At 42.7% G+C, this 23,631-nt stretch overlaps 1 protein-coding gene across 1 annotated transcript in view; it reads left to right on the forward strand.

Annotated features, from left to right (window-relative positions):
• Positions 1–23,631, forward strand: part of GABRA3 (gamma-aminobutyric acid type A receptor subunit alpha3) — a 136,246-nt gene that overhangs the window by 22,620 nt on the left and 89,995 nt on the right. Inside the window, exon 4 of the mRNA XM_008160660.3 lies at positions 16,844–17,064. Coding sequence (XP_008158882.1) covers positions 16,844–17,064 — 221 coding nt within the window. The remainder of the gene's footprint in view (positions 1–16,843; positions 17,065–23,631) is intronic.

Genomic DNA, 23,631 nt, shown 5'->3' on the forward strand with positions numbered 1-23,631 from the left:
GAAAATAAGGAGCTGTGACAATAGGGAATTGGGCAGAGATGGAAGCTGAACAGTTGTAGATTTTTCTAAGGAGAAAGTCAGAGAAAGAAAGAAACTTAATGCAGAGCATAAGATATAAGTTGTAAACTGGTTATTATGGGGATTTTATAGGCATCTCAAATGAAAGGCTTGTGTTAACCATTTGCAATAAATGGAGCTTGATGGTCACACCATACCTAGCTCCTAAGTAGCAATACCAATTTTGTGTCAATGGTCTCCCAGAAGAGAAATAAAATAAGGGATACAATCCTAATTTGAATAAACAGGCCATGCAAACTTCTCTGATTTTCTATTTTTAAGAGAGTTTAGACCCTTCTTTCAATGTATGAAAAGATGGTGGAGGTAACAATGAGAGGAGGCTGAAAAAGGTTTCGTAAAAATGCAGTTTCATTGTCACTTCTCTCTCAAATTGTGTCTGTTTATTCCTTGCCAATAAGTAATGGCTCTTGGCAAGTGGGAAATTTCCCTGGTATCCCAAGAACATTTTAATTTGAATGCAGAGAAACTGGGCTACTGGCTTAAAGGTGGCATGCTATGCATATGGTCAGTGACTGGAAAGGAAAATAGAACGTTGACAGATGATAGTTGATGAGAATAGATCTTAAGTGTTCTTACCACATACACACAATTAAGGTAATAGAAGTTAGTATGGTAATAAATTCACAATGTATATGTATCCTGGTTCAAACCAGCTTCTGACAAAGTTTGTATTCTAGCTCTCCTCCTAAAGCTTCAGGCTCTGCTCTGGTCCTTGAACATGCCAGAGGTGCAGGGGCCCAGGGTTCTGAGTTATGTATTCAGTAATGATCTCTCTGAATGTGAGAAAATAAAGAGGACAAAGGGTAGTAATATTAGTAGAGTCAGAGAGAATAACTGGGAAACTTAAAATGCCAATTCTAGGTATTATTAACCTCACCCTTTTCTCTAAGGATACTTTAACTGCTTAGATACCTGGTAGATAATAAGTGCCCAGCTCCCACTTGTCAGAGAAACTTCTTAGGGTATGTGGTTGACAGCCAGGTAATGAAGAAAGTAGATGATGTAATAAGAGAACCAATAGTCCAAATTGATTAGAAAAATAAAATGGAGGATTGGGGGGGGTCAGAACCAATAAAATACATTATAATCATAATTCTTGGTAACATATTCAGGTAACTTACATTTTGTTCTGTCAACTGCTTATGAAAATCATGCAAAGTTATCAGAGTATTCAAATGCTGTATAGGAAAAAATGGTGTTAATTAAAAAGAAAGTAGCATAGAGACCTCTTTCCTGGTGTTAGTGGGCTTGAAGTTATTGCACCTGTTTCCTTTCTAGCACTGGAAAAAGTGTCTATGTCCACTTTAAATCCTCACTTACTGGTGATCTTGGGTACAAAAGAAGATTTACTTTGGTATTTGGTAGACTCTCAACTGTTTATTAAATACAAAAATGAATGAGATGGGAATAGACCATTACTTTGTCTATTTTGAATGCCTCTTAGGCTATCAGTTTCCTCTTATTCCTAGGATACTATATTCCTATATGCAATATAGAAAGAGGGTCTATGTCTATAGGATTTTGCCTAGGATTCCATGACCAGGAATTTCCTGGCCACTTTATGTAAAATAGAAAGGCAGGACACATAAACAATGCTAATAAGACCATTTCAAGGGCTAAATGCAACTAAAAGAGGCATATGGATTATGAGTCTCTAAAATAGAAAACGATAGAGAGAAGGCAAAGACTAAAGGGAAGTCTGGAAGGCCAAAACAAACAGGGGTGGGTAGCCTGCATATGGGACAATGACAGTGCATTTACTACAATGTAGTTGTCATGTACCTTGACCTCAGACCCTGATAAAGTGGAATCAACCTCAAGGTCCTTTCTGTTGGCTGCTTTAAAACACCGCACAGTGTAGGAGTTGAAGACATTCAAGCTTTAATACCAAGCCAAACATTCTTCCCCAAGAGCCACATGTCCTTACACATCATCTCTGACTGGTACAGGAAAGTCCAGCCCGTAAGAGACAGACTTAGGCTTATTATCTGGAAGATGGAATTTAGATGCCTCACAGAACAGCAGAATTTGTTTGTCAAATTGGAGGCACTCATCCTTGGAGAGAATTTTCAAGGAAAGAATTGATTTTCTTCCTTCCTTCCTTCCTTCCTTCCTTCCTTCCTTCCTTCCTTCCTTCCTTCCTTCCTTCCTTCCTTCCTTCCTTCCTTCCTTCTTTCTATTGCATTTTGAGAAGAGTCAGGTCAAAATCAGATTGCTTTTGGCCAAAGATCACAGGATACTTATGGAGCAAATAATCACAATGTGATTTTCCCCAGTAGTTTTTACTTTGTCAAGAATAATATTTTTAAGAACGGGTATTCATCATCCAAATTTTTTAAACCTTAAAAATTTTGCTATATATATTTTATTTTTTTAATCTAAAGATACACATGAAGTTCCCTGTGTACCTTAAATTAACTCCATTCCTCTCCCTCCCCAGAGATAATCACAGGCTGCAAGTGATTTTATCACATAGAGACACACCAAAGTAGAGAAAATAGTTTAATAGAATCTCATGTACCAACACCCAACATCAAAAATTGTCATCTTTTTTGGCCAATCATATTTAATCTATATTCCTACCACTACCCCAAACTGTTTTCTCCTGTTTTTATCTTCTTTTCTTAAACTTATGAGAAGTTTTCTATATTTTTAGTAATATTAAAGCAGCCTAGTTTTGGTTTTGTTCATCCCCTGTATTATTTCTTTTTTGTTTTCTGTTTCACTGATCTTTTCTTTTGTCTGGATTATATTTTCCTTGGGGTACTCTGTGGTCCTTCTGGCTTCTTAAAGTAGATTAGTTTATAGTTTTCCACTTTCTTAAGGCTGTCTTTAAGGCTTCTTTATGGCTGTCAATTTCCCTCCCTGTACCAATTCAAGAGTCTACTATAAGATTTCATACACAAGCATTTTCACTGTTGTTCAGTTCCAAGTATTTTCTAATATATTTATTTTTTCTTTGTTTCTCAAAAACTTTAGTGGATTTTTCAATTTTCAAAAATAAAACTTTATTAATTTCTTTTTTTGTTTTGTTTTTGTTAATCCTCACCCAACGATATTTTTCCATTTATTTTCAGAGAAAGTGGAAGGGAGGGGGAGAGACAGAGAGAAAGTTCTATGTAAGAGAGACCCATCGATTGGTTGCCTCCTGCATGCACCCTGACCAGGGCCAGGAATGGAGCCTGCAACCACGGTATGTGCCCTTGACTGGAATTGAATCCAGGACCCTTCAGTCCGAGGGCCTAACTCTATCCACTGAACCAAACCGTCTAGGGCTGTTATCAATTTCTAATTTAATGCCTCATTGAAAGAAGGTGATTTATAAGATATGGAATCTTTTTTGTGTTTTACAGTAAAACTTTGATATAAGTGAGTAATTTGAGCAAAGGTGTGTCTGTTAAAGCCAAAAGTCCATTATATAATAAAGTAAGTTTGCCAAATGCATATGTTAAAAATTGACCAATTAGCTAGCTTACCTGTTTTCACTTAGGTAGATGTATTTGTGTAATTAAAATTATGTAAGATTTAATTTCACAGAAAAGTTTTATATATGAATTACTATAATTTTAAATTTATACTGACTAAGTCTAGTAAATGTATGCATTCACCAGTCACCATGAGAAAACAAATGCACATGACTGGAGTGTAGCTTATCACACATCGGAACGTTGACATCAGGTGTTAAAACTGCTGCAGAAAGTCACACCACGAGACAACAGAATCAATTATTGCACTCAATGCCATGTGATCATATGCTATCACTCATTGTCTATGAGCGGTGTGTCTTAGATTTAAATATGAAGACTATAGTTGTAGATGTGTAATATTTATTTATGTTGGCAAAAGTACTAGTGTTTTTTTCCAACACATGGCCTATTCGCTAAAATTTATTTAAAATGACAGTAAATTAATAACAAAAAATAACCTGTTAATTTAATTATAATCAAATATTGATTTAAAGCAATTTAAAATTAACAAGGTGGCCCTAGCTGGTCTGGCTCAGTGGATAGAGTGTCGTGCTGCGGACTGAAAGGTCCCAGGTTCGATTCCAGTCTAGGGCACATGCCCAAGTTGCTGGCTCAATCCCCAGTGGGGGGCATGCAGGAGGCAGCCAATCAATGATTTTATCATCATTGATGTTTCTATCTCTCTCTCTCCCTCTCCTTTCCTCTCTGAAATCAATAACAAATATATTTAAAAAAATAAATAAAATTAACAAGGTGTACATTTTCCCATATGACATATGGACCGGAAATTTTATCTGTTAAATCTGAAGTCCATTAAATCAAGGTCCCCAAAATCAAGGGTCACTTATATTAAAATTCATGTTATGGTTTAACATTTTTGGAAAAAAATGTGTGTTTTGTTAAGTGTTAGTGATAAGTCTACGTGTGTTCCTTGGCTTATGCTTGTCAATTCATTGTTCACATATCTTTCTTTTTGTTGTTGTTTTTATTTGTTTAATATATTTTTATTGATTTCAGAGAGAAAGGGAGAGGGAGATTGAGTTAAAAACATCAGTGATGAGAATCATCAATCAACAGCCTCCTGCATGCCCCACACTGGGAATCCAGCCCGTAACCTGGGCATGTGCTCTGAAGGGAATCAAACCGTGACTTTCTGCTTCATAGGTCAACACTCGACCATTGAACCACACCAGCTAGGTCATTGTTCATGTATCTTAATCATCCATATTGTTGGTCTGATTGGTCTTTCATTTATTGAGAGTCTACAAGTGTGTCACTTTCTCTTTGTAATTCAGTTTTTGCCTTACATATTTTGAGGACATGTTAACCATACAGGAAAACTTAGAATTTTTTTTTCCACTTCAGATACTTCATTTTTTAGTATAGTGATATTGTATCCCAAGGAATAATGTTTGTGCTACAGTCCATTATGTCTGTATTTCTTAGTTATAAAACTTTATTTTTATTTGGATTTTTCCAAACAGATGTTTCCACCATTTTATTTTGACCTGTGTTTTTATGTGTCTTTAGGTGTGTCTCTTGTATATATACATAGCATATGGCTACATTATTTATTTATCCTCAGAATATATTAATTTTGTTTAATGTATTCTTTTCCCCATTTTTTTCCTATACCTTTTTCTTACCTTCTATAGGATTGAAAAAATTTTATTCCCATTCATTTTTTCCTACTATATTATACACTGAGTGGCCAGATTATTATGGTCTCTGAATACATATATATGTATATATATACTAGGGGCCCGGTGCACAAAATTCATGCACTGGGGGGGGGGTCTCCTCAGCCCAGCCTGCCCCCTCTCACATACTAGGAGCCCTCAGGGGATGTCCTACTGACAGCTTAGGCCCACTCCTGGGGAGCGGCCCTAAGCTGCAGTCTGGCCTACCTTTGTGAGAGACAAACAGGCTTATCAGGGAAAGGCACCAGCCCCATCACCCCGCTGCTGGAGCCACTGCCAGTCACCACAGCCACCAAGGTGTTTTCATCAACACAGACTCCAGTCCCTTCACCAAGAAAAAATGGCAACTTTCTTTAGGCATTTTCAAGATGTGTCTTTCATAGAATATGACATTTCTTTCTTTCTTTTTTTTTTATCCTCACGTGAGTATATGTTTCCATTGACTTTTAGAGAATGTGGAAGAGAAAGGGAAAGACAGAGAGAAACATCAAAGTGAGAGGAATACTTAGATTGGTTGCCTCCTGCATGAGCTCTGACCTGGGCCCCAGCCAGGGAGGAGCCTGCAATTTAGGTACATGCCCTTGATCAGAATCTAACCTGGACTCTTCAGTTAGCAAACCTAGGCATTATCCACTAAGCCAAACCGTGTAGGGCAGGTTATGACATTTCTTAGCCCTCCAGCAGCAGACCTTCGTTTTTTCCCCCAGGAGTGTGGTGGAAAAGCCCTAGATCACCTTTTTGGATTCTTATACCCAAGTTACTAAGAATATTACCAGTGGCATACAGGGAGCTTAGCCAATGAGCGGTCAGAAAAGGTATTTCCTCTGTAATTCACACCTATCTCCTATGATCTCCAGCTCCGCCCCTGGCCAAGGCCTCAAGCCTCTGTTTGAGGCTCAGGTCCTGAGCAGGGACCCCCAGCTGGTTCTGATTGCCCACAGGGACCCTCAGCTGATTCAATCGCCAGGCTCCACCCATGGCCAAGGCTGCAAGCCTCTGGCTGAGGCTTGGGCCCTGGGCAGGGACTCCCAGCTGGTTCCAATCACCAGCAGGGGACCCCAGCTGGCTCCACTCGCCCGGCTCCACCTGAAGCCAAGGCCTAAAGCCTCTGTTTGAGGCTCGGGCCCTGGGAAGGGACCCCCAGCTGGCTCCGATCGCCCACAAGGGACCCCAGCTGGCTCTATCGCCTGGCTCCATCCAAGCCTAAGGCCGCAAGCCTCTGGCTGAGGCTTGGGCTCTGGGCAGGGACCCCCAGCTGGCTCTGATTGCCAGGCTCTGTCCCCAGCCAATGCCGCAAGCCTCTTGCTGAGGCTTGGTCCCTGGGCAGGGACCGCCAGCTGGCTCCAGTCCCCTACAGGGGACCCCAGCTGGCTCCGATCTTCCCCTCTGATTTTCGGCTCCAATTGCCCAGTTCCAACCTTGGCCGCTCTCAGAGGCTGCAGCCATCTTGATTGGATGTATTTGCATATTCTCTTTCTGATTGGCTGGTGGGTGTGGCTGGTGGGCGTGGCTTGTGAGTGTATCGGAGTGATGATTTTCATATTACCGTTTTATTAGATAGGCTATGTATATATATTTATATACTAAAGGCCTGGTGCACGAATCCATGCACAGGTGGGGTCTGGGCCTAAATGGGCAGTCAGACATCCCTCTCACAATCCAGGACTACTGGCTCCCAACCGCTCGCCTGCCTGCCTGCCTGATTGCCCCTAACTGCTTCTGCCTGCCAGCCTGATCACCCTCTAACCACTCCCCTGCCAGCCTGAATGACACCTAACTGCTCCCCTGCCAACCCAATTGCCCCTAACTGCCCTCCCCTGCTGGCCTGGTTGCCCCTAACTCTTCTCCCTTGCCAGCCTGGTTGCCCCCAACTGCCCTCCCCTGTTGGCCCCGTCACCCCTAACTGCCCTCCCTTGCCAGCCTGGTTGCCCATAACTGCCCTCCACTGCCAGCCTGGTCACCCCCAACTACCTTCCCTTGCTGGCCTGGTCACCCCTAACTTCCCCCCAACTACCCTCCCCTGCTGGCCTGGTCACCCCTAACTTCCCTCCCTTGCCAAGCTGGTTGCCCCTAACTGCCCTCCCCTGCAGGCCTGATCACCCCCAACTGCCCTCTCCTGCAGGCCTGGGGACCCCCAACTGCCCTCCCCTGCAGGCCTGGTTGCCCCCAACTGTCCTCCCCTACAGGCTTGGTCCCCCCCAACTGCCCTCCCATGCAGGCCTGGTCCCCCTCAATTGCCCTCCTCTGCAGGCCTGGTCCCCCTCAACTGCCCCCCCTGCCAGCCCAGTCAACCCTAACTGCCCTCCCCTGCTGGCCTGATCCCCCGCCCATCTGCCCTTCCCTGCAGGCCTGGTCTCCCCCCCCCCCCAATTTCCCTCTCCTGCTGGCCTGGTTGCCCCTAACTGCACTCCCTGCAGGCCTGGTCCCCCTCAACTGCCCTCCCCTGCAGGCCTGGACCCCCCCCCCAATTTCCCTCTCCTGCTGGCCTGGTTGCCCCTAACTGCACTCCCTGCAGGCCTGGTCCCCCTCAACTGCCCTTCCCTGCAGGCCTGGTCCCCCTCAACTTCCCTCACCTGCAGGCCTGGTCCCCCCCAACTGCCCTCCCCTGCAGGCCTGGTCCCCCTCAACTTCCCTCACCTGCAGGCCTGGTCACCCCTAACTGCCCTCCCCTGCAGGCCTAGGCCTCCCCAACTGCCCTCCCCTGCAGGCCTAGTTGCCCCCAACTGCCCTCTCTTGCAGGCCTGGTCCCTCCCAACTGCCTTCCCCTGCCGGCCATCTTGTGGCAGCCATCTTGTGTCCACATGGGGGCAGCCATCTTTGACCACATGGGGGCGGCCATCTTGTGTGTTGGAGTTAGGGTCAATTTGCATATTATTCTTTCATTAGATCGGATTAGAAGCCCGGTGCATGAATTTATGCATGGGTGTGGTCCAGCCAGCCTGGCCAGGTGGAGGGGACATGGGCAGTTGGCCAGCCTGTCTGTTGGTTGAATTCCTGGTCAAGAGGACAATTTGCATATTAGCTTTTTATTACATAGGATATACACTGAGTGGCCAGATTATTATTCGTTCAGAGATCATAATAATCTGGCCACTCAGTGTAAGCTTTACATTCTATTTTTAATATATTCTTTAGTGGTTACCTTAAATGTTAACATACATACTTGACTTAAAGTCTGATATTTCCAGTCTCATCCCAAATAATATAAGAATGCATTAACTCACATATTACTACACCCTCCTTCTATTTTACTCTAATTATTTGTTCCACTTTGTTTTTATAGCCATTGCTAGAAACCTGATGCATGAAGATTTGTGCAAGAATAGGCCTTCCTTCTCCTGGCTGCCAGCGTGCCGTGGGCTCGCTCAGGCAGCCTATGCAGTGGTGGCTGCAGTGGCAAGCTCTTCACGCTCTGGCGCTGCTTCCTCCTCGCCCTCCTTCTCCAAGAGTTCCTCTGTGCAGTGCTGGCACTCCCAGGGAGGCGTGGAGGGGAAGAGGTGGGGGGAACGAGGCAGGCAGGGAGGACTGGAGAGGTTGGGTGCGCTAGTGCGTTTCACTTTCCCATTGTGAAAGTGGGATGCAACTGGCCTCTTTCCTCATCCTCTTCCTCCTCCACCCTCTGCCTCCTGCCCGCCCGCCCTCCCTCCACGCTCATCTCCCCTCCCCTCTTGATTTGGCAAGATAGGGAGATCTGATAATTTGGGTTACTCTGTAGGTGGCCTCTTTCATCTATTCAAAACAAAGCTGAGCCGCCTGCTGCTGCCACCAAGGCTGCCGCCATTGCCCCTTGGCTGGTCGGGGGCTCCCGGGGCACGCTAACTGTGCACTGAGCAATCTCCCGCATCCACGCCTGTGAGGCTGCTCCAATGCTAGGGTTTCGTTTACCAGAGCAGCGGGACAGGGGTGGGGTAGAGGGAGACACCAGACACAAGAAGCTACGACCTCAGGCACCATAGGGTTGCCTCTGAGGCCAGGGGCTGGGCCACAGGGAGACTGCAAGGATGGTTGACAGGTGTGGAGCACAGAAGGGAGGCCCTGAGGAGGTTCACTGCCCAGAGGCCCGGAGTGGCTGGGGGGACACTGCCATCTTTGTTGGATTAATTTGCATACTAACTCCTGATTGGCTGTGGGGTGTTATGAAGTGATGGTCAATTTACATGTTTACCTTTTATTAGTATAGATTATACTTTACAAAGAACCATTATTTGTTTAGTTTACCCTTAAGTTTGTCAACACTTATGCTCACTCTTCCTTCTTGCATCTTCCTGGTTGTTTCATTTTCAATCACATGAAGAACTTCTTTTAGTAGTTCTTTTCCTGAGGATCCATTCAGTAATTTATTTATTCAAAAGTATTTATAGAGCACATACTATATGCCAGGTAGAGTTTTAGGTGCTAGGGATGTAGCAGCAAACAGAACAAAGTCTTTGCTCTCATTGAACTTCCAGGTTAGTGGAATGAAAGAAATAGTAAGCAAATAAAAATACATTTTGTTAGTGCTATCTGATAAAATAATGCATGAAGAAAAAATAATGCATGGTAATGAGAAGGGGGATTGCTATTTATGATAGGATGGTCAAAGAATGCTTCTCTAATATGGAGACTTTTGAATGAGACCTGAATGGTGTGGGTGACCCAGACATGAGAAAATCAAATTTTGTGTAAAATTATCTTTATTTTGATCTCATATTAAAAGATACTCTAGTTGGCTATAGAAATATTTTGGCTCTTATTATTGTTTTCAAGAAGTCTGCTATCATTCAAATTATTATTTCTTTGTAAGTAATATGCCTTTTCTATTTTGCCTTTTAAAGATCTCCTCTTTGGTATTCTTCAAATTCACTATATATTGGTTTGGATCTATTTTATTATATTGAGCTCTCAACTCATTATGGTTCTTAAAGCAAAGGATGAATATATTTCAATAATTTTGAGAGGCTATCATTCATTAGTACTTTAAGTATTGTTTCTCCCTCATGTTCTCTCTAACTTTAGAATTTTATTAGATTACTAGTAACCCGGTGCACGGATTCATGCACATTGAAAGGAAATTAATTAGAAGGTATCTCGAGGGGTGGGACTAGGCAAGATGGGCTGGACACACCCTGGAGCCAACCTCCCCCAGTCACTCCCTAGCATCTGTGGAGTGAGCAGGATCCCTCCAGCAGGTGGGGTCCCTCGGCCTGGCCTGTTGGGAATGGGGCCAAAACCAGTTCTCCAACATCCCTTAAGGTGTCCCGAAGTATGAGAGGGCACTCTGCAAAGTTGCTGTCATACAGGGTGTGGAACGCAAATGCAATGGTGCGGTAAACCAGATTTGGGGCCAACAGTGTCCCAGCAACAACGTAACCCATGGCCAAAGGTGGAATCGTGGGGCCCTGCGAGGAATCGGGCTCCCTCCTCTCTGGTTTTGTGTGCGTCACCTGAGAACCACCGCTGCCAAGTAATTGTAGCTCAGCAGCTTCTGCGTTGAGCATCTGCTCCCTGGTGGTCAGTGTGCATCATAGCAACTGGTTGGATGGTCGGACACTTAGCATATTAGCCTTTTACATATATAGATACTGAACCTTCCCCTTTCATATTTCATGTTACATACCCTTTCGTTTATCTGTCTGAAATTTACTCTGAGCAATTTTTCTTCACATGTATTTTTCAACTTTCTAATCTATCTTTAGTGATATCTAACCTTCTTTGTAACATCTATTTTCAAGTTTATTTTTCTTTTACAGAAGATCTACTTAAAATAGACCTTTTAAAAATCCGTTTTTTCTTGCTCTTACTCCATAATGTTTGGATTTTTTCTAATGTTCTCAATATCTCCTTTGATGTCTGTGTCATCTTAATTATAGTTCCTTTATAATATGTTTGATTATTCTGTTGTATTAAGTTATTGGAGAGGGTTCAGTTATATGTTATATCAGCTGACTCTCGCTCATGACCATTTCCTTTGGCATTTGTTGTTGTGGATTGTGAGGTGATTTTCAGCAAGCATTTATTTGTAGTTATGTCCCTCCACAATGTTTTTGTATTTGCCTTTGCAAGTCAGTCTAGAGGTATCCCCATCTGTAGACCAATTTTATGTTAATGTTTCTGCTTAAAAGCCCCAAATCAGGCAGATAGTATACATTTAACATCAATCCCATATATAATTAGGCCTAAGGTTGCTAAATCTTGGTAGAAATACTTCTTCTAAATCCCTCTTCATTCAGAATTCATGCTTGGATAAACAAGTTTCCTTTCTGAATTTTCATTTTGTGGACTGATTTTGTCTAGTTCATTTTATGTAATTAATCTTTTTGTTGAGGTTGAGTCCTTCAGGATCTTGGTTTTATGTAGGAGTCTAGTTCTAACATTTTACCTGGCACAGTCCTGATTTATACCTGTTGTCCTGGTATAATTGTTGAGAAAACCTCCTATCACTATCAAAAGTGTTCCAGTTTAGACAATAAAGTATATAACACCCTAATCCTTAAGCAGGAATATGCTGGATATTCTAGAGGAAAAGAAAAGCCAGATTGGGTAATCTGAAGAGGGAAGAATGGTTAAAACTGAACTCAGACTTATTTTGCTTAGCATAATATAATCAAGGTCCATCCATATTGCCCCAAATGGCAATATTTCATCTTTCCTTATGGGTAAGTAGTATTCCATTTGGTGGGGGGCACACAATGCAATATACAGTTCATGTATCATAGAAATGAACACTTGAAACTTATAAAATCTTATAACCAACTAGAAGCCCAGTGCACGGATTTGTGCACCAGTGGGGTCCCTTGGCCTGACCTGCAGGGATTGGGCCTAAACTCCCTCTCTGACATCCTCCGAGGGGTCCAAGATTGTGAGAGGGCAGTTCTTGGGTGATGCATGCCAGAATCGGGCTCCCTCCTATCTGTTTCCTGGTGCATCACCTGAGAACCACAGCTGCCAAGTCACCGCAGCTCAGCAGCTCCTGTGTTGAGCATCTGCCCCCTGGTGGTCAATGTGTGTCATAGCTACCAGTCAGAGTGTCTTCCCCCTGGTGGTCAGTGCATGTCATAGCTACTAGCTGGTTAGCCAGTCACCTGGTCTGTTGGTTGCTTAGGCTTTTATGTATATACTAGAGGCCTGGTGCATGAAATTCGTTCATGGGGGGTGTCCCTCAGCCCAGCCTGCACCCTCTCCAATCTGGGACCCCTCGAGGGATGTCCGATTGCCCATTTAGGCCTGATCCACCGGATCAGGCCCTCGAGGGGATGGGCAGTCGGACATCCCTCTCACAATCCAGGACTGCTTGCTCCCAACTGCTCACCTGCCTGCCTTCCTGATTGCCCCTAACTGCTTCTGCCTGCCAGCCAGATCACCCCCTAACCACACCCCTGCCAGCCTGATTGATACCCAGCTGCTCCCCTGCCAACCTGTTTGTCCCTAACTGCTCTCCCCTGCAAGCCTGGTCACCCCTAACTGCCCTCCCCTGCAGGTCTGGTCCCCCCCAACTGTTCTCCCCTGCAGGCCTAGGTCCCCCCCAACTGCCCTTCCCTGCAGGCTTAATCACCCCCAACTGCCCTCCTCTGCTGGCCTAGTCACCCCTAACTACCCTCCCCTGTAACTGCCTCCCTTGCAGACTTGGTCCCTCCCAACTGCCCTCCCCTGCTGGCCATCTTGTGTCCACATGGGGGCAGGATCTCTGTGTGTTGGAGTGATGGTCAATTTGCATATTATTCTTTTATTAGATAGGATAGATGTCACCCCAATAAATTTAACTAAAAAAGAAAATTAAGTAAAATCTCATACATTTCACGGAGCAGAATTTTCAATGACATATCTCCTAGGACAAAGAAACAAAGGAAAAAAATAAACAAATGGGACTACATCAAACTAAAAAGCTTCTGCACAACAAAATAAACTATCACCAAAATGAAAAGGGAATCTACAGTATGAGAGAACATATTCACCAGTGATACATCTGATAAGGGGTTAATTTCCAAAACATATAAAGAAATCATACAACTCAAAAAAGGAAGACAAACAATCCAATTAAAAAAATGGGCAAAGAACTTGAATAGACATTTCTCCAATGAGGACATACAGGTAACCAACAGGTACATGAAAACATGCTAAATGTCACTAATCTTCATAGAGATGCAAATTAAAATGACAATGAAGTATCACCTCACACCTGCCAGAATGGCTACCATCTATAAATCAACAAACAAGTGCTGGCGAAGATGTGGAGAAAAGGGACCTCTCATGCACTGCTGGTGGGAATGCAGACTGGTGCAGCTACTTTAGAAAACAGTATGGAGTTTCCTCAAAAAATTAAAAATTGAACTCCCATTTGACCCAGCCATCCCACTTCTGGGAATATATATTAAGAATCCTGAAACAGCAATCAGAAAAATATATGCACCCCTATGTTCACAACAACATTACTTACATTAGCTAAGATCTGGAAACAGCCCAAGTGCTCATTAGCAGATGAGTAAATAAAAAAGCTGTGATACATTTACACCATGGAATACCATGCTGCTGTGAAATAGAGAAATCTCTTACCATTTGCAACAGCATGGATGGACCTAGAGACCATTATAGTGAAACTAGAGGCCCAATGCATGAAATTTGTGCAAGTTGCTTGCCCCTCACAGCTGTAGTGGCTTGCCTCAGCCCTCACAGTCCAGCTTCGTCTGGAAGGTCATCCGGACGGATGTTGGGAAGGTTGTTTGGCTGTCTGGTCTAATTAGCATATTATGCTTTTATTATTATAGATAAGTGAAATAAGCCAGAGAAAGACAAATGCCACATATGATCTCACTTATATGTGGAATCTAATGAACAAAATAAACTGATGAAAAAAATAGTAACAGAAGCATGGATACATGGAACACACTGACAGCTGTCAGAGGGGAAGTGGGTTGGGAAATGGGAAGAGATTAACCAAAGAACTTGTATGCATATCTGCATAGCCCATGGACATAGATAGTAGTGTGGTGAAGGACTGGCTGGAGGGGAGAAGTGAGGTAATAGAGGATATCTATAATACTGCCAACAATGAAAAAGAAAATTTAAAAAAGAAGAGCTCAGAGAGGAAGGTAAGGGCCAGTTTATTAAGTGTTTTCTAGGTAGGGGAAGGATATTAGAATTTATTCCAGGTATGATTGGAGGCCATTAATGGATTTTAAGCCAAAGGATTTTAAGCAGCTTCTGGTTGTTTCTTTATTTTGCCTGGCTACCTAAAGGTGTCCTCCATGCCTTATGTATTTTAGTGGTTAGCCAAGGATTTGGGCAGAGTTTGTACTCAGATTTTGGGACATACCCTCTCAGTGGTTATCCTGCTTCCAGGGTCTCCCCCTGAATTTTCAGCTCTTTGGCCAGTCTTGAGCTATATCATCTGAGATATTAAGCCAATAAGATTTCTGCCAAACTTACAATCATCACCCAGAACTGTTCTGTTATCTGTGATTTAGTGGAAGACGCCACTATTGTTTCTGTCTGCATTTTTTAAATATGAGGTCTTCCTCATATGTGTATAGTATAGTGGTTAGCTAGGATTTGGGGCAGAGTATATTAGTATACCCAGATTTAGGGTACCATTCCTACTGTGGCTCTTTTTCTTCTAGGACTCTCACCCCTAAATTTTCAGATTATTTGCCACTTTGATCCAATAAGTCTGTGTTATTGTACCATGTGAATTCGAGGTTTGGAGGAACACCTTTAAGAAAAAAATGCCACAAATGTACTTTTAATCCGTTGGTATTGCCATCTTCCAATGGTAAACTTTTCTCAAGTATTTGCCTGCTTTTAGTCACTTTTAATTGCTTTAAAATAGTCTATCTTTCTATTTATTTATTCAAATTTTATAATTAATAGCTATAAGAGGATATATCAAAATGATTTAGTCTGCCATTACCAAAACATAGAACATTTATTATTTTAATTTGTGCAGATATTAAGAGCAATTTTGAAAATGTTCATGTTTATTAACCATTTTTATCTATTTCATGAATTTTCTGTTAATGTCATTTACCCATTTTCTATTTGTGTGTTCCTTTTTAACTTATCTGTAAGAGTTTCTTATTTATTATCTGTAAGAGTTTCTTATTTATTTCTTAATTAATATATTAAGATATTAATTCATCAAACATTTTTATTTGAGGCTCAAATGAAATATGTTCTAAAATTTAAAGTTTTGTATTTGTGGTGATATCTGCATAGCCCATGAACACAGACAGTAGTGTGGTGAAGGACTGGCTGGAGGGGGGTATGTGCCTTTGACCGGAATCAAACCCGGACCTTTCAGTCTGCAGGGTGATGCTCTAACCACTGAGCAAACCCAGATCGGTGTGGTTAGCTTTTATGATGTGCAGGGCAATGTTGGCAGTGACTTTCCTAAGCAAAATCTTGTCAGATATATTCTCTCTGTACTTACTGATCTTCATGGCATTATTTTTCAATCATAATCATTTGTTGTACTCACCCATATTTAGTGTTAACTAGAGGCCCAGGGCACAAAATTTGTGCACTGGGGGGAGGGTGGGGTGTCCCTCAGCCCAGCCTGCATCCTCTCCAATCTGGGACCCCTCGAGAAATGTCTGATCCAGGTAGGATCGGGCCTAAACGGGCAGTCAGACATCCCTCTCACAATCCAGGACTGCTGGCTCCCAACTGCTCGCCTGCCTGCCTTCCTGATTGTCCCTAATTGCTTCTGCCTGCCAGCCTGATCACCCCCTAACCACTCCCCTGACAGCCTGATTGATGCCTAACTGCTCCCCTGCCAGCCTGTTTGCCCCTAACTTCCCTCCCCTGCAGGCCTGGTCACCCCTAACTGCCCTCCCCTGCAGGCCTGGGTCCCCCACTACTGCCCTTCCCTGCAGGCCCGGTCGCCCCAACTTCCCTCCTCTACCGGCCTGGTCACCCCTAACTTTCCTCCCCTGCTGGCCTGATCTCCCATAACTGCCCTCACTTGCACGCCTGGTCCCTCCCAACTGCCCTCCCCTACTGGCCATCTTATGGTGGCCATCTTGTGACCACATGGGGGAAGCCATCTTGTGTGTTGGAGTGATGGTCAATTTGCATATTACTCTTTTATTAAATAGGATAGAGGCCCGGTGCATGGGTGGGGGCTGGCTGGTTTGCCCTAAAAGGTGTCCCGGATCAGGGTGCGGTTCCCTTGGGGCATGGGGTGGCCTGGGCGAGGGGCCTGTTATGATTTACAGGCTTGCCACGCCCCCCAGCGACCCAAGCAGAGGCCCTTGTATCTGGGATTTATTTATCTTCTATAATTGAAACTCTGTAGCCTTGAGCAGAGGCCAGGGCAGACCAGGGCTGCAGGAAATTTGGCTTCCTCCATTGCCAGGGGAATCCAAGCCTCCTGCTCACTCTATGGCTGCAGCCATCTTGATTGGGTTAATTTGCATGATTGCTCCTGATTGGCTAGTGGGTGTGGCTTGTGGGCATAGTGGAGGTACGGTCAATTTGCATGTTTCTCTTTTATTAGTGTAGATAGATAGGCTGCTGTATCTCTGCATCAGAGGAAATATTGCAAGGTAATTAATATTTGCTGAGGACACTGTGTGTCCTTACTAGAATGCTACTTAAACATTGTTCTCTCTTTTTTGTCCCTAGGAGTACACCATTGATGTATTTTTTCGACAGACATGGCATGATGAAAGACTGAAATTTGATGGACCGATGAAGGTCCTTCCACTGAACAATCTTCTGGCTAGTAAGATCTGGACCCCTGACACCTTCTTTCACAATGGGAAGAAATCGGTGGCCCATAACATGACCACACCTAACAAGTTGCTCAGACTGATAGACAATGGAACTCTCCTCTATACAATGAGGTCAGAAAGTGATATCCCTTTCTAAAGTATACTTGGGGGTAGTACTAGGGTTTAAAGCAGCATGTTTTAGGCTATCCATTGAAAATTATTTCAAGTTTACAAATTATAAATGCACACATAGGTGTGTATTCTTAATACATTTGCAGATATACATACTCATGGATATATATATATATATATATGTATATATATATATATATATATATATATATATATATATATATATAAATATTATATACACATATAAATTGAGATTTGTCCATATGAACATTCTAAAAAATACAGATATATGTTCATGATGTATAAATGCTGCATACTCCAAGACACATGTGCACTAATACACATTCATATACACTTTAAAAAACACTTAAATACACAGATTCACAGCCATATACATAGGCATTAACATTGTGACAGTCAGAATAGGCTAACTTTAACTGTAACAACCAAATACTATGATGCAGAGTTATGAGAATCCATGAGATAATGATGGATATTTTCTGAAACATACTGTGTGTGTGTGTGTGTGTGTGTGTGTGTGTGTGTGTGTGTGTGTGTATATATATATGCACAAAATTACAGCAGCATATGTTTAATGCCACATGGTATTGAAATGCTGAGGAGTGAAGTTTCCAAAGAACTTAAAACTATATCTTCTAAGCCAGCAGTCGCCAACCTTTTGGACCTCACAGACCACCAGTTGGTGACCACTGTTTTAAGCAATATATAATGAGTCATCAGAAATATAAAATTGTGATGGTTTTTGTGCTTTGGGGGATTGTGATGGTTGTTATGCTTTGGGAGTAGAAAAGTATGATATACAGGATTAGGAAAAAAAGCTTTACAGTTGTTTGTATGGAAAATAACACAATAATCTATACTAATAAAAGCTAGGTGGCCCTCATGTGCAACGTAATCACAAGATGGGTGTCAGATGATGGCTGCGCACACAGCGGAGGCAGGGCCCAGTGGCCGCTCTGCACGGTGAGGCCTGGGGGTCCCGTGGCTCTGCACAGCTTGGAGGAGGCCGGTCCTAGTGTCTCCACTGCCTCGCGCAGAAAAGGCGGGTCCCAATGGAGGAGGCGGGTCATGGAAGGGGAAGGCAGTTGTGGGTGATCTGGCCAGCAGGGGAGTGGTTAGGGGGGTAATCAGGCTGGCAGGCAGAAGTGGTTAGGGAAAATCAAGCAGGCAGGCAGGCAAGTGGGATCGGGCCTAAACCGGCAGTCAGACATCCCCTGAGGGGTCCCAGATTGGAGAGGGTGCAGGCTAAGCTGAAGGACACCACCCCCATGCACAAATTTCATGCACCAGGCCTCTAGTCTCTCTATATAAAAGCCTAAGTGACTGAATGACCGAATGACCGGTAGCTATGATGCACACTGACCACCAAAGGGCAGATGCTCAACTCAAGAGCTGCCCCCTGGTGGTCAGTGCACTACCACAGCCACCCTCCAGTGGCCAGCCAACCTCCCCCCAGCTAGCCAACCTCCCACAGTCCCTCCCCCTGGCAGGCTGGCCCCATCGGCCCAGATTGGGGTAGCCGGCCAACCTCCCGTGGCCCCTTCTTCCAGCCAGCCAACCTCCCACAGCCCCTTTCCATGGCCCTGATTGGCCCTAATTGCTGGCCAGGCAGAGGGACCCCACCAACACACAAATTCGCGCACTGGGCCTCTAGTAGATAATAATACAAGAATAACCTCCGTGTTTTGTGTACTCTCAACTGTAAACCTACTTTTGCCCAACCCTATATATTTTATTTTTTAAAAATCTTTATTGCCGAAAGTATTACATATGTCCCCTTTTTCCCCCTTTGACATCTTCTAGCCTGCCCCCATCCCCGACCCCTTGCTTCCTTTGGATCCCACTCTTCTGTCTGCCAATTCTGGGTTTCCTGTTAGGTACTTAGGTGCTAATCACTGTCAGGCACTATCCTTTGGCTTTCTGCAACCTGCTTGAAGCTCCAAGCAATTCACAGTTTGTGTCTGTCTCCACAGGCCAAGGCTGCAAGCAGGAGGGGCCAATCTACCCTCTAATGTAGGTTTGTTAGCATCATGGGCCCAGGGCTGGGTCATCAATTTCCCTTGGTTCCCTGGGCTCCGCCTCTGCCCTTTTTGCCTGCTAGCCAGCTTTCAATCTTAATCATTCAATAGTCTGTTTCTGAAAGGGCTTTAGGTGGGGGAGGTGCTGTTTAGCTTTCAGGGAATATGGTGGGTGTGTTTTCCTGTCCCAGAGCTACTCTTCCATGAGTAGCCCAAAATATTACTCTGCCCTTGGCAGGACAGAGATAATCAGCTGGAAACATAGAGCTTTTATCAGTTCTCCTGGGAGAAAATATCAGTCTGATTCCCAGGATATTGGGGCAGATCCCCTCTGCCCTTGTCCAGTCACTGAGGGCTCCTTGAGACTGTTCAAACCCATAAGCTTGGCCTCTGCTTTTGTTTCCTCAGAAAAGCTCAAAATGCAGGGTGTGGCATGCAGGGATCCTGCGGGTGGGGCAGGCTGTATCAACTAGGGTGGGTCTTATTTCTTTTCCCACCTTGAAGTTACTGGAAGCAGCTAGCTCCTTTCAGGAAAAATCGCCGTTTTGGTTTGGGGGCCTACAACCAAATGCTCCTGGCTGCTATTTTGCTAAATCTCCCCACAAGGCTTCCCACCCCAGTCTCCTTAGGCACCACAAGTCCGCACCTCCCTCCCTGCACAAAAGCCTCGGGTGTAGCTGCAAATGAAAACTCCTGGGTTCTGGGAGGATGGAGATGTGAAATTACAAAGAAGACTGAGGATGCTTATTGAGAAGGGCAGAAGATGAAGTTTGAACAAAGGATTAGCCACCTGAAGATAGAGTTGGATGAATGGGAAGAAGATGACCATTGGGCCCTTCATTTTATTCTGAATTGGACAAGTTTAGGAAGATAGGAGTCTATGCAGAATGCCCTTGTGCTTATTCTAAAGTACGGAATAGAGGAGGTACAGAAGTTTAGAAGCATGATGAAGCCATTGGTTCCCTTACACAATATATGCTTCACCTTGGACCCAGGACAATGGGTCCAGAGGAAGACCTAAGTTCAAGACTGAAAATAAATGCTTGGCTCTATTTGTAACACCATGATTTATTCATCTGGTGACCTTTTTTTTTTTTTTTTGTAAGATACACATTACCTGTTTTCTCATTCAGGTAACAATGTAGTTGCTACCTTCTTGAAGACACTTAAAAAACACAAATTGGATAAGGTCTGAAGAACACTTAGACTTTTTAAGAAAGTGTTTGTTACTCTACCACATTACTGTTATTTTTGATCCTCAGAAATTATATCTGGATTTCATGAGAAAACTACAGAATGATAGCTTAGAAAAATCTTACCAAGGATTGCAGGGCTGTGTAACTAGGGCAGTTGAGAATGAAGCCTTGTCTTGTCTCATCTTGAGACCTCAAGACAACCATAAAAATGCAGGCCAAAGCTCATTACCTGCTGCTTACTTCAGCAGCACACATACTAAAATTGGAATGATATAGAAAAGATGAACAAAACCCTGATCAAAGTGATGCACATGCTTATGAATTTTCCATTTTATCAGACATGAATATATAAGGAACTGCATTTCTATTAATGACATTTTGTTTATTGATGAAGATATGGATACATACGTTCATTGAATTTTTCTTTATACCTATGGTATATGAATGTTGCATAATACATAACAGTAAAACAGTTCCAGTGATTATTTGAGTATGAGGGACAAGTACTCATTGAATTTAACTAGGTTTTATCCCATTGACTTGAATCATTCATTCAACCCATTTATGAGTGCTTATCATGTTTGTGGATTTTGGAATAAGTGCTGATCTATAGAGATAAATAAGACACATATCATGCTCTTAATGACCTTACAGCCCAATGGTTAAAGCAGATATGTGCACAGATAGCTGCACAATAATATAAAAGTCCTTAAACAGAGAGAGGTGCAAAATGTGTTAGAATTACAGTGCAAGGAACATCCAAAATCATGTTATGGCATCAAGGAAAGTTGTAGAAAGAAGGCAATGCTTATCCTATATCCTGAATCTTGAAGAAAGTGTAGGTACAGGGTAAGGTACAGGAGGGTATTCTAGGCAGAGGAAATAGCATGCACAAAGGCAGGTATTCATGAATTGACACAATTCATCATAAAACTAGGAATACAGTGATGAGCAAAAATAAATGAGGTCTCTGCCCTCACTTATATTTTATTTTATTTTTATTTTTTTAAAATATATTTTATTGATTTTTTTTACAGAGAAGAAGGGAGAGGGATAGAGAGCTAGAAACATCGATGAGAGAGAAACATCGACCAGCTGCCTCCTGCACCCCCCCCCACCGGGGATGTGCCCGCAACCAATGTACATGCCCTTGACCGGAATCGAACCTGGGACCTTTCAGTCCGAAGGCCGACGCTCTATCCACTGAGCCAAACCGGTTTCGGCCCCTCACTTATATTTTAGTGGGGAAAACAATTAAATAAATCATGACAGTAAAGTAGAATAAAGTGAGTCTATGGAGAATAGCCACAATGAATTCCAGAGGAATTCACTTTTAAACCGAGACTAAAAAGAAGTGAAGAGTTAAATTAGATTAAAAGATAGAAAGAAAATGTTTCATAGAGAATGGGGGGAGGGAGGGAGACAGTGAGATAATGAGATAAATAGGGAGGGAGGAAGAGAGAAAGAGAGAGAGAGAAAAAGAAGAAGGAAGGAAGAAAGGGAAGGGGAAGGGGAAGGGGAAGGGGAAGGAGAAGGAATGAAGGCCAGGGGGATGAGGGAGGAGGTGGTAATAATACATTAAAGAAACTAAAAGAAGTTCAGTGTGACTGGACCACAGAGTAAAGTGCAGAGAAGTGGCCTGGGTTGAAGAAGGGCTGCTTATAAGCTATGTCAGCATAAAAATTATAGGGATTCATTAAAGAGTTTATTACAAAAGAATGACACAAACAGATTTGCATTTTAGATAGATCACTCTGGGAGCAGTGTGGCAGGTAGATTAGAGGAAATCAAGGATGAAGATGAGGTGCCTAGTTTTATGAGCTGCAATGCTCTAATAATGATGGTAATAACAATTACTATGTACTACAGAGCTACTATTGCCACTTTATTAAAACAACTCTAATCTTCACAAAAACTATTCAAAATAGGTATTATTTCTATTTAATTGATCTAGAAAGTAAAGCTTAAAATTAATAATGACTTATGCAAGTTGATGCAATTATTAAGCAAATTAAGGACTGTCTGGCTTAAAACTACTGCTTTTTCCACTAAATAAGGTATTTTTAAAATATATTTTTTATTGATTTCAGAGAAGAAGGGAGAGGGAGAGAGAGATAGAAATATCAATGATGAGAGAGAATTATTGATTGGCTGCCTCCTGCATGCCCCCTACTGGGGATTGAGCCCGAAACCCGAGCATATGCCCTTGACCAAAATTGAACCTGGGACCCTTCAATCCGCAGGCTGAGACTCTATCCACTGAGCCAAACCAGCTAGGGCTAAGTAAGATTTTTTTTTTAAAGGATACGGATCTATTATATGCTCAAAAGGTAGCACTGGTGGTATTTAGTGCCTGATTGGAAGTTGGTGGGGGTCATGATGTTGTATGAGTGCTTCTTGTAAGTAAATAAGTCCCCTAGGATAATGGAAGTACTAAAGGTTAGGAAAAAATGATAATCCAAGTGTTAACATTTTCATTGAATGTGGATGAAAAAATAAACTTTTGGAAAATAACAGTGATAAGGAAGTATATTGGGAAAGACAGCCAAATAAAATACCTGTTTGGAAATATTTCTGCATGACAGATGAGGGATAATAGTTTGGAAGTGATACAGCATGTTTATCCTGTAGTTATAGGGAGACATTATTGTTTTTTAAAAAGTGAGCAACATGATCAGATCATTCATGTTATAGTTCAAATATGACAGATTTAGAATATATGTTCTGTAGTAAGACTATGCCTGGACCTTCCTCTGTAAAATGGGTTGAATCAAAACAATACTTGCCTCACAAGGCAGTTGTGGGGAATGAATACGGTAAGCCATGTCAGTTGCTTGACATATGTCCTGGAACATGTCCACCTTGTAGAGGTGTTTGTGTTAATGTCCCTACTTTTATAATTACTTTGACACAATGGAGTTTTGTAAAATTGAATACATTGCACAGAGTGTCTTCTATGTATTAAGCTACACAATAATAGGGTTCTATACTTAATGTAGAATTAAAGAAAATAAGCATTAATTTCTCCATCTTGCATCATCAAGAAGAAAGTGGTATTTTTCTGAACCAATTAAGAGGCTTGCTGTCATATTAGACCTTCATGCCTTCCTTTATTCTTTGATTATATGAGTCAGTTGGGGTGTTTCAAAGAAAAATATTTTGAAAGATAAATTGTGCATGATGCCAGGACTTCAAATGTTAACAGCAAATCTCTTCTCTTCCTACTTTAGATGTAAATGGCTTGCCCTTGTGTCTTCATTATAGACACTACCTGTGAAATGGACAGGGACCAGGGAAAGCATTTAGGTCACATTGCTAGTTGTATATGATTT

The sequence above is a fragment of the Eptesicus fuscus genome, chromosome 1, assembly GCF_027574615.1.
Source record: "Eptesicus fuscus isolate TK198812 chromosome 1, DD_ASM_mEF_20220401, whole genome shotgun sequence".
NCBI lineage: Eukaryota > Metazoa > Chordata > Mammalia > Chiroptera > Vespertilionidae > Eptesicus > Eptesicus fuscus.